The 16066-nt window shown below is 38.8% G+C and overlaps 2 protein-coding genes across 4 annotated transcripts in view; one reads left to right on the top strand and one right to left on the bottom strand.

Annotated features, from left to right (window-relative positions):
- Positions 1–16066, bottom strand: part of arl3 (ADP ribosylation factor like GTPase 3) — a 131929-nt gene that overhangs the window by 56458 nt on the left and 59405 nt on the right. Inside the window, exon 1 of one of the 2 annotated variants that reach the window (XM_062976318.1) lies at positions 8551–8696. The exons of the other annotated variant lie outside the window; for it this stretch is intronic. Coding sequence (XP_062832388.1) covers positions 8551–8553 — 3 coding nt within the window. The 5' untranslated portion in view covers positions 8554–8696. Of the gene's footprint in view, positions 1–8550; positions 8697–16066 lie in introns of those variants that run through there. 2 annotated transcript variants of the gene reach the window in all.
- The window catches only part of sfxn2 (sideroflexin 2), a 53903-nt gene continuing 46559 nt past the window's right edge, over positions 8723–16066 (top strand). Inside the window, exons 1-2 of one of the 2 annotated variants that reach the window (XM_003218479.4) lie at positions 8723–8856; positions 11288–11415. The gene's annotated coding sequence lies outside the window, so the exon portion shown is untranslated. The remainder of the gene's footprint in view (positions 8857–11287; positions 11416–16066) is intronic. The other variant, XM_062976315.1, reaches the window with a different exon arrangement.

The raw sequence follows: 16066 nt of genomic DNA, 5'->3' as shown, positions 1-16066 counted from the left end.
TTATATAGCTTCTAAGAATAATTCTTGCAAAACTAGCAACTTCTCAAATCCCATTGGCAAACTGATGTGAGCTGGTATCATTTTCTAGAAGCACAGTTAATCCCAAAACATTCCCTATAGTCTTCCTCCCAATACTAGTATATCATTATTGTTGCCAATAATTTTCAGCATAACCCACTTAGCTAGCAAAGAACTCGGGAAGAGTAATATTCTTAAGTATATTATCATGAAAAATTTGAACCAAAATTTTGCCCCAAGGTTCACATAACCTCAAGTCTCCATGTCATTACAGTCAACGTGAACCATGATTGCTGGCTCTATATAGCCTCTACTGGCAATTTATTTATTTATTTATTTATTTATTTATTATTTCCATCATTTATATGCCGCCCTTCTCACCTGAAGGGACTCAGGGCAGCTCACAATCTGGCATAATTGAGTGCCACTATACAGTACAAAGAGATAAAATATAAGCAATTAAAACCATTAAACAATTTAACATAGTACAATAAATAAGTTTATAACGGTACAATATAAAATACTTAAACCATTTGTCCACAAAGCCTTGCACATAAACCTTGATCCAGACTGAGTCGAAGCCAACACAATTCACTCATTAAATGCTGCCTGAGGGTCGCATAACTAGTTAGCATGCCAGAGTCTCATTCGTTATCGGAATTAACCAGACAAATCGCTCCACCAACTACGAACAGCCATGCACCACCACCCACAGAATCGAGAAAGAGCTATCGATCTGACAATCCTTTCCGTGTCCAGACTGGGTGAGGTTTCCCATGTTGAGTCAAATTAAGCCGCAGGCTCCACTCCTGGTGGTGCCCTTCTGTCAATTCCTTTAAGTTTCAGCTTTGCAATCATACTCCCCTAGGAACCCAAAGACTTTGGTTTCCCAGAAGCTGGCCGGAGGGTCATGGGAATAACACCACCGGATCACTAGTCGACATCGTTTATGGTCGGAACTACAACGGTATCTGATCGTCTTCGAACCTCCGACTTTCATTCTTGATTAATGAAAACATTCTTGGCAAATGCTTTCGCTCTGGTTCGTCTTGCGGCGGTCCAAGGATTTCACCTCTAGCGGCACAATACGAATGCCCCTGGCCGTCCCTCTTAATCATGGCCCCAGTTCCGAAAACCAACAAAATAGAGCCGGAGTCCTATTCCATTATTCCAGCGAGCGGCCTGCTTTGAACACTCTAATTTTTTCAAAGTAAATTTCTTTCTAGACCACTGATTCTGTACATTTGGTGTGACAAACGTTTTGAAGTTCAGTTCCCAGGCTCTGTCCTTATTGGTCATTTTGGTGGAGGTTTCTAGAAACTGAAGCACAAAACAGCTGGATGATTAAAGGTTGCGACCCCCTAGCCAACAGCAACATCTTTTTCAATAGGCAAAGGAAACATTTAAAAAATCTGCTTTATACCAAGACAGACTATTGTCAAGTTTGACTGGCAGTGTTTCTCCAGTGTTTCAAGCATAATTTTTTAACAGTGACAATATTTTGTCCCTCATTCAAGTACTAAGTAGGCCTGATCTTGCTTATGTTCCAAACAGAGATAAGATCAGGTATGTCGGAGTAATGCTGTGGTAAATCTACAAGGTTACAACCAGCTAATTTCTCTTTTTCTAATAATCAAACCCTTATTATTAGGCACATTAAAGGTTATATACTTATATAACAGGATCATTCTTCACACTGCAGCCTTTACTGGCAGCCTTTACTTGTTTGTTATACAGTATACTTAATTTTTAAAGTAACCAGGCTAGTATTTTTGACAATCTTTGTTTTTTAGTAGTTTTCCTAAATAGGTTTTAATTTTATTATTATTACTGCACAAGGCATCCCAGCTACATCAGAGGTAAAAGTACGTATAAGTTTCTTCAATTACCTGTCCAAAGATCCAGCTCCTGATATACATTACAGGATTACCTCCTAGGATTTACTTCCTGGCTCACAATGCCATTTGCTGTGCCCTTGTTTCAACTTCAGCCCATGATTATTATTTTTTTTTTTTAAAAGACAGTACAGGCAGTCCCCGAGTTACAAACATCTGATAAGTGACTCATAGTTAAGAACGGGGGTGAGGCAAAAGGAAGTGAGAGACATCTATCCCTAGGAAGGGAAATTCACTCCTAGAAGAGCTATCATGGGTAAAGGGTGTTCCCAACTGAAGTTTTTTCACCAATCCTTGTTTCAACAAGCCAATTTTTTCAAAAATCTAATTATCACAGGAACAGAAAGCGAATAGTGGCACAGAACAGCAAAACAATCACCACAGAGGTGTTAACCCTTCCCTATATTATCATAGAATCATAAAATAGTAGAGTTGGAAGAGACCTCATGGGCCATCCAGTCCAACCCCCCACTAAGAAGCAGGAAATCGCATTCAAAGCACCCCCGACATATGGCCATCCAGCCTCTGCTTAAAAGCCTATATACATTCATACATACATACATACATACATACGGCTGGAGTTACACTAACAAAATTTACCTGTTCCGACTAAAAACAAACCTATAGAACCTATCTTCTTCGTAACTTGGGGGCTGCCTGTACATCTGTCGTCCTTGCACAGGTGTTTAAATTGCCTAGGTGCTTAATATTTTTCCTCATCTCTTATTCAATGGAGAATGTAATTATGTTTGTACTGTGTTTCATTACTTGAGATTGACAATCTACCTACTTTTAGCAAAAACGTCTTGAAAAGTATCAAAAAGGCCTGGAGAGAAAAATTATTAGAATATATCCAAATGGCCAAGTTATCCAACAGCATTTAGGGAGGAAGCAACAAAGACTGTTAGGAAAAGAAGGCTTGCATTTGAATATCTAGAAAGGAAGACAAAAATAGACTTTAAAGTAGTCACAAGGGGAATTTATTAATGTAGATTAAGGGGAGGGGTTTTTTAGATATTAGTTTCACGTTACGTGGTGTCATGGGTGGTGGTTCACAGGTGGGGGGAAGGGAAAAGTTTTTTTAAAAGAAAAAATATGTCATCCTGAATACACTGCATGAACAGGAAGCACCAGATTATCAGCACCTCTTTTAACAGTTGACAGGTGACAAATTCTCATTAAAATATTCTATTCAATATATATATTCAATTTTATTAGAATTTATCTATTATATATTCAGCTCTAGATCCAAGCTGGATTTGGTTTTCCAATTGTAGTCAGTGTCATATAATTGACAAGATTAAGAAATGCATGTAGAGCAGACACAAAAGATTTTAAGCATGTTGCTAAGGCCAAGCACAATAGGAAACTGTAATAATAAATGTTTGCGTTTTCTACTGAAGTGACCCATATAAGCAATGCTGTAGAAAAAATACCACACACTGCGATTGGTTAGCGGTACAGAGAGACTGCCAATCACTGAAAAGCAGAGAGTGGAATCCCATTAGAAGAGAGAAGTAAATATCTGCTGTTTAGCTGGATTAGCCATAAAGCTTTAATAATGAATTTAGAGTGTAAATCCAAAGATATCTGCCTTTGGTGGCAAGCAAATGTTTGCTTAGTTGATGTGACATTTGTCTAAAGATCAAGTCCAGCTGTCCTATAACACAGTCACTTATTTTGCCAACTCTTCTTCTTGTCCCACAGCTTTCAGGCTTAATAGTAATTTGGGGGAGCAACATACAGCTACGTGGACCATATTACCTCTAGGGCAGCATTATTTTCTGGACCTGGGATGTGGGATCAGGACAGATGGCAGTCCATAACATGACAAACTAACAGCTGGCAAGAGTGTAATGTGGACAAGCTTTTTAGAGACAAAAGAAACTGGGGGAAAAGATGAGGAGGGCATCTACACTGTAGAATTAATGCAGTTTAACATCACTTTAACAACCATGTCTCAATGCTATATAATCATAGCAGTTGTAGTTTTACACTTTTGCCTTCTCTGTCAGAGTACTGGTGCCTCACAAACTACAACTTCCACGATTCCAAAGCACCGAGTTAATGGGGCATCAAACTGCATTAATTTTACAGTGTAGATACACCTGAGAAAGAAAACATGAGACCTGTAAATTCTAAATGCCTCATCTGAAAAGTAGCTTGAGGAATATAATTGCGGGTGATGAGAGGGATTAAGCATTTTTATATGACGAAAAGAGACTAGGTGCTATGCTACATGATAAACTTGAAAGAAGTCTATAAAATTATGCACATAGTAGGAGAGACCAAACAGAGAGTTGTCTTCCCTTTCTTTTTCCTAAACATGATTATTACAGGGATAATCCATTAAAACAGAATACCCTGGGGGAGAAGAGCGGCATATAAAATAAATATAAATAAATAAATAAATAAAATAAGAAAATATTTCCCCAATGATTAAACTAATTGACATAAGGTTTGGTAACTATGACCTATGATTGAAGATTGAGAAAATATATGAATAAAATCAAACATAAATAGTTAAAATACCTGTTCTATTCAGAGCCAGTACCTCTGATCATAAAAAAATATAGACCAATCAGGGAGTGCCTAACTCAGTCACATCCTGCTTGAAGCTTCCAACACTGACCACTGTTACAAGATAGAATGGCAAGATAGAATGACTTATGGTTTGTTCCATCAGGATGCTTCTTACAGAAATTATATAGGATATATTTACAAAATATCTGACAGAGGCAGTTCTAATAATTAATTAAACATTTTGCAATTAATTTTAGAGAGCTGTGGGAGAAAGTGTGAATGAGATAAAACCATGACCTCAGCAAACTAGTTGATGACATAAAGCAGGCAGGCACAACCTGTGGCCCTCCCGACCCTAGCTAGCTTGTTGAATGGTCAGGAATTCTGGGAGTTGAAGTTCAAAACACTCAGAGGGCCATAGGTTGTGCAGGCCTCCCCTAAAGTGTGGTATCTCTATAACCTTACTGCCGTATGAGGAATTATGGAAGTTGCAGTCCAACACACTTTTGGAGAGCCACAGTGCCATCTCTGTTCTGTGCAATCTCAATGCCTATATTAGCATGTTCTTAATAAAATTATATATAATTTGCAAATCATAGCTTTTGAAGAACACTACAGAAATTAGGAATAATATTTTGGAATATTCTTCCATAGCATGTTTGTGGAAGATAGATACATGCTAAAAATAGCATACTATAAAAACAATAATTACGCATTTGTTCACAGACTGTATTGCCAAATGGCTAACTTTCAGTCCCGTGTTAGTCTACTAAGCAAAATTTACAAAGTCAAATGGCACTATAAAAATAAATATATTAGGACACACATTTTCAGACTAGTGTGCATTTTATCAGAAGCAGGAAATATCTTAAAATATGGTTTGACATGGATATGCTGTAAGTACTGATATTAATGTAAAGCAAAAATTCATATAGTCAAATTAAATCTGGAATATATGCAAAATTCTTACATTTTAAATTCTACATTCAGAAAGTAGTACTGATAATAACACCACCCTGTTACTATTATTGCTTAGCTAATTAACAGCAAAAAACCTCACTATAAATAATAACCATGATCAAGATTCCATTCCTTCTCCATATCATTATGTGGGCAGAGATAACTATGGCAGCAATAAGAAAAAGAGGAAAGAAGTTCATGGTAAAGTAGAAAGAAGAGGGGGACTGCTTCTGGACATGGAGAATGTCCAACTGCTCATACTATAATACATTGTACAAGTAGTCTGTCACTATAGGGTCCTGACCCTGTAATCTCTAAACTAATGATTCAGCTGTTTCATACTAGAGCTTCTGATGTTGCTTTGATGAGAGGATAGCCACCAAAGTCCGTGTTCTGGGATGTTAAGATATTTCTTTCAGTGTCTGAATTATCCTTTATTTGTAATGTAAGATTTATGTCCATGTAATCCATTGCTAATATATGTTTGTTTAAACTTCCTTACACCAATAATGTTGCTTATACCTTGTTAATGAGAAACCCATTCATTGATCATTCATGTTTTCTCTGATTATCCATACACTAGAAAAGAACTATATGAGGCAAATGTGTCAGCAATATTTTTGCTTCATTCATACTATGTCTCTTGTTTTTCTTCCCACTTTGATGTGCTTATCTATTGAACTAGGCAAGGGCTCTATGTTTGCCTTTGTTTTAGACTAGCTTTCCCTAATTTAGTGGCCGGAGTGAGGAGAACTGTAGTCCAACTCATCTGGAGAGTGTTTTGATATGAGAGCTACATGCTTAAACACATTCAAATTTGAACTCTATGGCCCCTTCTACACAGCTGAATAAAATCCCACATTTTCTGCTTTGAACTGGAATATATGGCAGTGTGGATTCAGATAACCCAGTTCAAAACAGATATTGTGGATTTTTCTGTCTTATATTCTGGGTTATATGGCTGTGTGGAAGAGCCCTATGAGAAATGAAATCTGTTCCTCACAGTTAGCACAGGCCTTTGAACTTGCAGACTATATGAGAAATTCAGAATATTTTCCTGGAAAATATCAAGAAAGGAAATGGCCGTATAGTTAGAAAATAGGGCCTCATCTTAATAATCTTTAAAGACGTTTAAGCAAGATGGACTTGGCTTCCATTCTACAGCTTTGTTTGACTCTCTATGGAAAACTCCTGATACTCCTCATGACCCAATTCCATTTCTTAAATGGGTCATTTCAATCCTAGGACATACTACATTATATACCTTCCTTTCTAAGACTTTCCACCCAGAATCTCTCCTGTTTTCCTCACTTTGCAGCCCCTTTTCTAAATGGCAACATTTTAGTTCCATAGCAGCTTGACTTAGGTTGCTACCAGGGTAGAAAGAGACAGATTATGCAATGATTTATTAACATATATGCACACTAAATCCAACATTCAGACTCTCACACAGTCCCAAAGAGCTCTCTAATAACATGGTGCATTGAAAGCAAACTGAGCATCCATTATCTCTAACCCTGATATTGAAAATAGTCCAAAATCGGAATATATCCACACAAGTGAATGTCAACTAACATTTACTTTCTGATAGCTCAGTGTACACAAACTTTGTTTCATGCATAAAATTATTAAAGTAGAGTCTCGGTTAGTCAGAACTCAAGTAGCCAGAACAGAAATACTTTCAATAAGAATTAAAAGAAAAGTATTTTTACAATACTGTAAAATCAATTATTATAATACAGTCAAACTGTGTAACATTGAGCTAAGTTTGTTTTTATTTACATTTAATTACTTTAGTTCAATATGAATTCCAAGTCAATACAGTTTATGGTATGGTAGTATGGGGTATAGTATTAGGTCTATTTTGGCCCCTTCCACAGAGCTGAATAAAATCCTACATTATCTGCTCTGAACTGGAATATATGGCAGTGTGGACTCAGATAACCCGGTTCAAAGCAGATATTGTGGGATTTTCTGTCTTGATACTCTAGGTTATATGGCTGTGTGGAAGGGCCCTTTGATAGCAACTATCCAGCAACCAGAAATGGCATTTATTCACTTAGGGCCCTTCCACACAGCCATATAACCCAGAATGTCAAGGCAGAAAATCCCACAATATCTACTTTGAAGTTGGTTATCTGAGTCCACACTGCCATATATTCTAGTTCAAAGCAGAAAATGTTGAATTTTATTCAGCTGTGTGGAAGGGGACTCAGCCATATAACCCTGAATAGCCAGGCAGAAAATCCTAAAATATCTTCTTTGAACTGAGTTATCTGGGCCCCCTTCCACACAGCTGAATAAAATTCTATATTATCTACTTTGAACTGAGATATATGGCAGCATGGACTCAGATAAGCCAGTTCAAAGCAGATATTGTGCGATTTCCTGCCTTGATATTCTGGATTATACGGCTATATGGAAGGGGCCTAATTGAGAATATACTGTAATCATTTAGCCATCTCCATGGTGCTGGTTAACTGTATAAAATTACCTTCAGGCTATGTGAGAAAGATATATATGAAACATAAATGTTTCAGACTTGGTCCCATCTTTAAGCTTTATTATGTAACTAAGTATATTCAAACATAGGTATTCCAAAATGGGTGTGTGTGTGGGGGGGGGGGGGATTCAAAATCTAAAAGATTTCTGGTCCCAAGTATTTTGGATAAAGGATACTCAGGGCCCTTCCACACAGACCTATCACCCAGAATAACATGGCAGAAAATCTCACAATATCTGCTTTGAACCGGGTTATCTGAGCCCATATTGATATATATTCCAGTTCAAAGCAGGTAATGTGAGATTTTATTCAGCTGTGTGGAAGGGGCCTCGACCTGTAGTAAAATCGAGAGAGAAGGAAGGGATTTAATTCCAATTTTTTGGATTTTGCTTGACAAAAACCTGGCTCACGTGCTTCCACTCGTTAACCGCCACTCCCCTCCCTAAAGCAAGGCCCATCCACCCACCCTCTCGTCCTCCATCCTAAGAAGCCCACAGATCCTAGATAATGGTTGTCCTGAATGGAAATTTACCAGAGAGGAAGAAAAGGGGGCAAAGGACAAGAACCCCTAGTTTCCCTCCCCTCAAAAGAAAAAAAATCAAACCTGAAGGGCCCCCTCAGCCTTGCCCCTCATCCCCATCTACTACTCACCATCCTCTACGCGGCTCCTGGTTACCATGGGCAACTGAGTCATGCGCACGCGCGCCGCGCTCCTCTTGCGTAGGGACGTCAAAGCCCGAGCGACGTCTCGGGACCCCGAAAGGGAAGGCGGGGCTTGATGAGGAACGCCCCGCCCTCTTTCTATAATCCATTGCTGGTGGCTGCTGCTTTAGCGCATGCGTCTCATTTTACGCCGCTCATTGGCCGAGAAAAGCCACGCGTCCCGGAGGGAAGGGAGCTCAACCCACGTGCGCGAGAAAGGAAGGCGCGAGCTGAGTGGCGCCTGCTGGGATGCAGGTAGGGAACGCAAGGCGAGTGGAAGGGGAGGAAAGAAGTTCTCCAAGGGTGCAGCTACACTGCAAAACTGATGCGGTTTGACAGCACTTGGACTTGCTTGGCTCAGTGCTATGGGATCCTGGGTATTGTAGTTTAGGGAGGCGCCAGCGCCATTCAGCACAGAAGTCTAAAGACCTTGTAAAACTACAACTCCCATGATTCCATAATATTGAGGCGTGACAGTTAAGGTGGTGTCAAACTGCATTAATGCTACAGTGTAGATGCACCCCAAGCTAGTAGATCTGGATCCAAAGTGCATCTGTCAGCGTCTCATCCAGTTACAACTCCCAGGATTCCATAGCATTGAGACCTGGCACTTAAAGCGGTGTCAAACTGCATTACTTCTACAGTGTAGATGCATCCTGGGTCATGTCAAAACCAAAGGGACCCAGCAGGGCTCTGATTATAGGAGATGGTCTGCTGCTAAACTCTCTTTCTCAATACAGTATATAGATTTATTATTCTGTATGTTTTCAGTTAAAGTTCACTTGTGATTTCAAGTTATCTTTTTGAAACAGTAAAAAGACCATTGAAATACTACCTGTGTGGGCACTATGTAGTGCCTTGAAGTTGTCAGTGATTTTGCTCAAGCATGTGTTTTAAGGATATACTTCGTCAGCAGTAATAAACATGGAGCCGCCTTTGAAAACTGTGGGTCCAAAAGCCTGTGATCAGGTTGCCTGGGGCAGGTTATAGGGGTCACAGAACCTCTTTGCTAAAGAAGTTCCACTAGCTGCTGATTCATGTCAGAGCAGAATCCATTCCAGAGTAATTACATGGTTTGAGGCCAAACTGTTTGGAAAACCATGTCTCCTATATGAGCTTACCTATATTTTTAAGATCTGTGGGGAAGGTTTTCTCTTGGTCCTGTCACCATCCCAGGGCTCTTTGGTGGGGACTCAAGAAAGAGACTTCTCTGTGGCTTTCTTCCAAATTATGACACATCCAGTTGGCCTCTTCTCTGCTGTCTTTAAATTAGCAAGTAAATAACTTTTTGGCTTGCTGTGAGTTTTCCGGACTGCTTGGCCATGTTCCAGAAGCGTTCTTTCCTGATGTTTCACCCACATCTAGGACAGGCATCCTCAGAGGTTGTGAGGTATGCTGGAAATAGAGGTTGTGAGGTGTGTGGGGGAGTCCTAACTCAACCAGAGAAGTCGGCCATTGCAGAGCACTTGATGAACCAACCTGGACACATCATATTATTTGAGAACACAGGCATGCTGGACCACTCTAACAACTAATACAGATAAGGGATTCCCCGAAGTGCAAGGGAAAGAGGCCACTATAAACATAAATATAATCTAATAATATAAACCATAAGACAGTTTTTCATATATATGCTAAAGTCATAGAACATTCAAAGTACAAATGAAGATTGTACAGGTTCAACAACTACCATGTCAGACAGGCCCGTAGCCAGGACTTTGATTAGGGAGGGGCTGGCTGAGAGAGGATCTACCTTAGCAAACCTTTTGTATCATTATCCCAATACCCCCATGCATATGGGATATATTGAGCATAGGGATCAGATCATGATATGAATAAACATAACACTTTAAATAATAAATGTGAGGCCTTCTCGCAGACCGTCCTGAGAATTTCGGGGGGGCTGGGGCTGAAGCCCCCCCCCCCCCCCCCCCCCCCGGCTACATGCCTGATGTCAGACTAAACAGAGAAGCCATTGAAATCTACAAGCATGTGGACAATTTCAACAGTAAGGAAGAAACCATGAAAATCTGGCTACCAGTATTTAAAAACTCTAAAATCAGGACAGTAAATAAAGAACAACAGAAGATAGGGGAATTCCAGACAAGAAACAATCAGGGCCAGTTAACACCTCCCAATAAAGGATTCCCCCAGGCAGGAAGCAGCCAGGCTTTGAAGCTGCAAGGCTATTACATGCTAATCAAGGTGACCAATTGCAATATTCACACTTGCCTCAGGTAGGCAATAGTTCTTTCTCCCAAGCTGAACATTCCACATATAAACCCCACTTGCCTAGTTTCCAACACACCTCACAACCTCTGAGGATGCTTGCCATAGATGTGGGCGAAATATCAAGAGAGAATGCTTCTGGAACATGGCCATACAAACCGGAAAACTCACAGCAGCCAAGTGATTCTGGCAATGAAAGTCTTCGACAATACAAATAACCTTTTATTTAAGGAGGCTTTTGGTTTGATTTCCATGCAACAGCTTTTAAGGGGTGGTGGTAAAGTGTTTTTATTTTATTCTTAAGAATCTTTTAATGCTCTTTTTAACTTGTGTTAACATAAATAGAAATTTAGTTTTGTTGTGTATTAACATTTTTCCCAGTTGTATTGTGTTTTTAAAATTAAATTCCTTCTTTTGTAAAAACTGTTTGTTATTGTCTCTTTGTTTTTCTATACAGTGTCTCATCTGTAAGAGGACCTGCCATTCCATTATCATCATGTTGTCCTAGATGCCAAATCCAAGTGTTTACCTAATTGGCATTATCTATGTGTGTGTTGATCTCCTTAAAGAATTCTGAAAAGATTGGTAAGGCAAAAAATTATTTTTTTTTGCAAGAACTAGGTTAGTTTTTCTACATGATATGAGATGCTAGTCAGGGTAATATAACTATGTCACAGCTGCTAGATAGAGAGATCATGCTGAGTTGGAGGAGTGATGGGGGGGGGGGACTTTTTATAGTGGACAGTTCATCACCTTGACAGCTAGTCTTGTCCAGGATAGGAAACGAGAGTGTTTTTTCCCCATTTGGTAGAGGGGGCTGTCTCTTTTTTTCCCAGTGGCAGAAAACATGGTGGTGAATGAGGTGACTTTTGATGCAAGGCTATCTCCATAATGCCTTTGTTCAAATCCTACTGATACAGATCAGTAGATCATTTCATGGACATACTGCAGGCTTTGAGTGAAAATGTGCTACTCTATTGATGTGACATCTCTAGTATGCGGTATACTAATGTGATGAAAGAAGGGGGAGATCCTCAGCAGGTGATCGAATGATAGCCCATTGAGTGTGTTAAATGAACAAATAAGAGATGTTGATCTAATCTTATCAGTCTCCAAAAAGGACTTTATAGTATTCACAGACCAATTTTATTTTATATATCAAGAAAACAGAACACTAGCAGCTGAATAAAGTACCAGTTATAGAGAACTGAAGGGCAATGAAATGTAGAGTGAGGAAAATGTATATATGCAAAAGACCTTGGTATAATACATTATCCTTTTTAGTCCTCTTCTGTTGTTCCAGCTTACTGTTCAGGGTCATATAACAAGGTTATACACACATAAGCCTAGTTAGTGGATATTGAAGGTAGCTTATACAAAGAATGAGCAAACAAACTGTAGTGGAACTGTGTGTATAACATTGACTTCAAGCAGCTTTGGGAAGAGACTGACCTGGCTGTTGTGCTGTAGTATAGGTGCAGTTGTAGATAAAACTTTCTGTAAGTCACCCTGAGTCCCTTCCAGTAGAGGGGGCAGGGAATATAAATAAAATGTAATGTTGTTGTTACCATTATTATTGTTGTTGTTGTTGTGACAGCCACAGAGTGGAATCTGCAAATCGCTGTGTTTAATCCTCAATTTACACCAGAGGTAGACTACAGCTCACACTAGTCCTAGTCATTTTATATGGTTTTTAATCTGTTTTATTGATGTGTGTTTTAATTGTTACATGCATATGTTTAGACTGTTTTATATTTTGATGGATGTGTTTTTTCTGTGTCTGCGTGACAATGAATTTTTGCAAAATTTTGTAAGCCACCTTTAGTCCCCTCAGGGGTTGAGAAAGGCAGGGTACAAATAAAGTAATAATAAATAGTCAGCATAATCATTGGTGGGGTCTGATGAGAGTCACAGTCAGTGATCTGAAAGGAAGACCGTTTCCTTCCTTTGAACAATGAATCCAGCACTGATCCAAAGAAACACGGGAGTGGAAACAAATTCCCAAGTACCTGGCAGGCTTATACAAGTATATATTTTTTAAGAACCTTTTTAAAAATCCAATCTTCTTTTCACCTGGACTGGAAACACTGCTCTAGACAGAGTGGGAGTAAGTGGTAATTGACTGTCACATTTGTGTTGGCATTACAGTAGAGTCTCACTTATCCAACATAAACGGGCCGGCAGAACATTGGATAAGCGAATATGTTGGATAATAAGCTGGGATTAAGGAAAAGCCTATTAAACATCAAATTAGGTTATGATTTTACAAATTAAGCACCAAAACATCATGTTATACAACAAATTTGACAGAAAAAGTAGTTCAATACGCAGTAATGCTATGTAGTAATTACTGTATTTACGAATTTAGCACCAAAATATCACGATGTATTGAAAACATTGATTACAAAAATGTGTTGGATAATCCAGAACGTTCGATAAGTGAGTGTTGAATAAGTGAGACTCTACTGTACTTTCTTTGAAACTGATTTTTTTTTTGGAAGTTACCATTGTTCACATTGTTGATGCATTATTTTATTTTAGTTATAATTATCTGTAAGAGAAGTCCCCATATTCTTCAGAATGACATTTCAAAATGTTTTTGAAGTACTGTGCTTATACATTAAAAATGTTATTAGTATGTAATTCTCTCCCCCTCCCCACCTTCCAGTAGCATTATTGTCCTCTCACTATTCCAAAAACTAATGTATTACAAGTAATATTATTTGGATGATATTACTTCCAATATCTAGTTTAGTTGCTCTTTGGCTTAATCTTTAGGGAAAAGGTTGATATCTAGTCAAAAAGAAATAAGCGCAACTTCTCTGAAGGCTCAGCATTTGAATTTGTTACATAAGTAATCATCCAAAAAGGTGGTCTGAAAGGATCATTGTATATTAAATATTATTGTTAAGAAGTGACATTCTGTTTTTACATGCATTTTCAGGAACCTTAAAGCATTTTGTTCCTAACCAGAGTCTTGAATAATCATCCTTCTTCATATAAAATTCTTGTTTGACCATGGCTCCTTTCTGATTTAAGAATTCACCAAGCACTGTGTAGATCAGTCCTACACAACATATAGTCCATGGAACCCTTGTGGCCCAGCAAAGGATTTTGGGCAGCTCAAAGAAGCTGCCACTCTCACTGGTTCCCCGGCCATCAGCCCAGCCCTGTCAAACCCCAGGGCGTCCAGATGTACCACCAGCCATGGTTTTAAAATGTTGAATGTTGTCACCTGCTACCAGGTGCTATTCTATGTACATGCACAGTTTGTGGTCTGGAGAAGCCCATCAGAAAACCTGGAGTTGTGAGGAATGCTAAAGGAGCTGGCCATTCATTTACTTGGGCACACAGGTGCAACTACAGTGCACAGATAGGTTTTTCTACAATGCTGTAGAGTTAATGCAGTTTGACACTACCTTAATTTCTATGCCTCGGTGCTGTGAGATCCTAGGAGTTGTAGTTTGATAAAATGCTAAAAACCTATCTGCGGCCCAAAGAAATTTAGCTTGTTTTAATGTTGGTTGTGCAGGTCTGGTCTAGATACTCAAATGCTGTCATTATTTCTAGCTTTGGTAGTTGCCATGTGCTTACTAAATGAAAAATACTACCCCTTCGTCCCAAGGTGCCAGTTCTGCATACAATTCCAATTTTGTTTGTTTATCCAGAATGCTTACGTACTAACACATATAGCTCCAGTAGTGATTTGCAAAGAAAACTTGGAAACTACAGCACAGTGTGATGTTCTCAATTGGGGAAGGAGACAGATCCTAGCCAAAAGCAATACTTGAAAAATAGGGTTCAGTTGATGATCCTGATGAAGACTTTTGATTAAAAGGTCAAATCTTTAGCAAGACTTTAATCCACTACCTCAATGCTAGGCTAAAAGTGCTCACACCCTTTCCGTTTCCTTGCATATCTCTCTGTTCTGCTCATCCACATTAAGCTCTATGTTCTGCAGTACTACCAGCTGATACTGTGTAGTATGTTGTAACATGCCGTTTTACTTTGGTAAATCCAATGTACATATATCAATATATCATAAACTAATGTTTGCTGGCAGTGTTTCTCTTTAAGTGAAAGCTTACATCTGGAGAGGGACATAGTATCTTTAGCCTCACAAGCTGGAGCTGGTGATGCTAGCTAAGACTATCTTTTCCTGGTCCTCTTTTTTGGAAATGGTATTCTTGAATCCGCAAAATATATCAATATGCTTGCCTGTAGTAAACTACTGTGCATTTTTCTTCTCCTAGAGATTCTGTCTTCTGGTCCATTTTCTAAGATAAGCATTAATTTTAAAATATTTGTAAATTTAAGAAATGACTTCTTTGATTTCAGTATCTAGTCCTACCGTAGGCTGCCACCATTTCTCCACTGATAGTTGCAGTCAGAGTCCCTTTCGGTATACTTCTGTTTATTTCAGGAGACAGAGGGTGCTCTCCATTAACCGAAGAAACTGAATAATTATTTATTTAGAGGTCAAGGGCAATGCATGGTTATATGTGCTTAATTCTGTTTTGCCTCCACTATCTCTTTAGAGATCTAATTATTCTATAACCACAAGGGTAATCCATATGCCTGCTGAGCAAGATGACTTGACTTAAGCTTCCAGTACACATCTTGACTATTAATGAGAATTTAAAAAATATCTTGGATGTCTTTCATTTTTTATTCTATGTCCTGCCTATCCCCTCTCTGTAAGATAAAAGCAAAGAAACAGTGGCATAACTACTGTATGAGAACGATAGGAGAGCCAGGTTCACATGTATCCTTCAATGTGTTTTAGATTATCATTCCATAAATACTAGCCTATACTTGGAAATTATTGGAATTGTCCAAGGCAACAGAACAGCATTAATTTGCATGCATCATTTCCCAGGGTTCTTGAATTTACAGCTCTTATTACTTTTTAAGCAGGCCAACATTTTCCCATTCAGTTTCATCTGCTGCTTTGGCCAGGGGAATGGTATACAGGCACATCATGTGTTTTAGATGCTGAGCTGGGGTAGGATAAAGAACCCTATTTGCACAGTTGCAAATCCTTGCATTATTCAGTCTCAAAATAACTCAGAAGCAAGCCCATTATTATTCTCATATATTTCAATGTGACAGCTGTGAACTTGGGTACATCTGGTGTCTTGCTTGGTTTACAGTCTATCTGTTCTGTGCTTCTAAAACTTAAACCGGCAAAAGATCTCAATTGTCTTACAACTCTAGCTGCTTCATGAATTTAATT

This window comes from Anolis carolinensis, chromosome 3 (assembly GCF_035594765.1).
Source record: "Anolis carolinensis isolate JA03-04 chromosome 3, rAnoCar3.1.pri, whole genome shotgun sequence".
Classification (NCBI taxonomy): Eukaryota; Metazoa; Chordata; class Lepidosauria; order Squamata; family Dactyloidae; genus Anolis; species Anolis carolinensis.
Note: the sequence above shows the minus strand (reverse complement) of the source record. Positions and strands in the feature narration are given on the sequence as shown.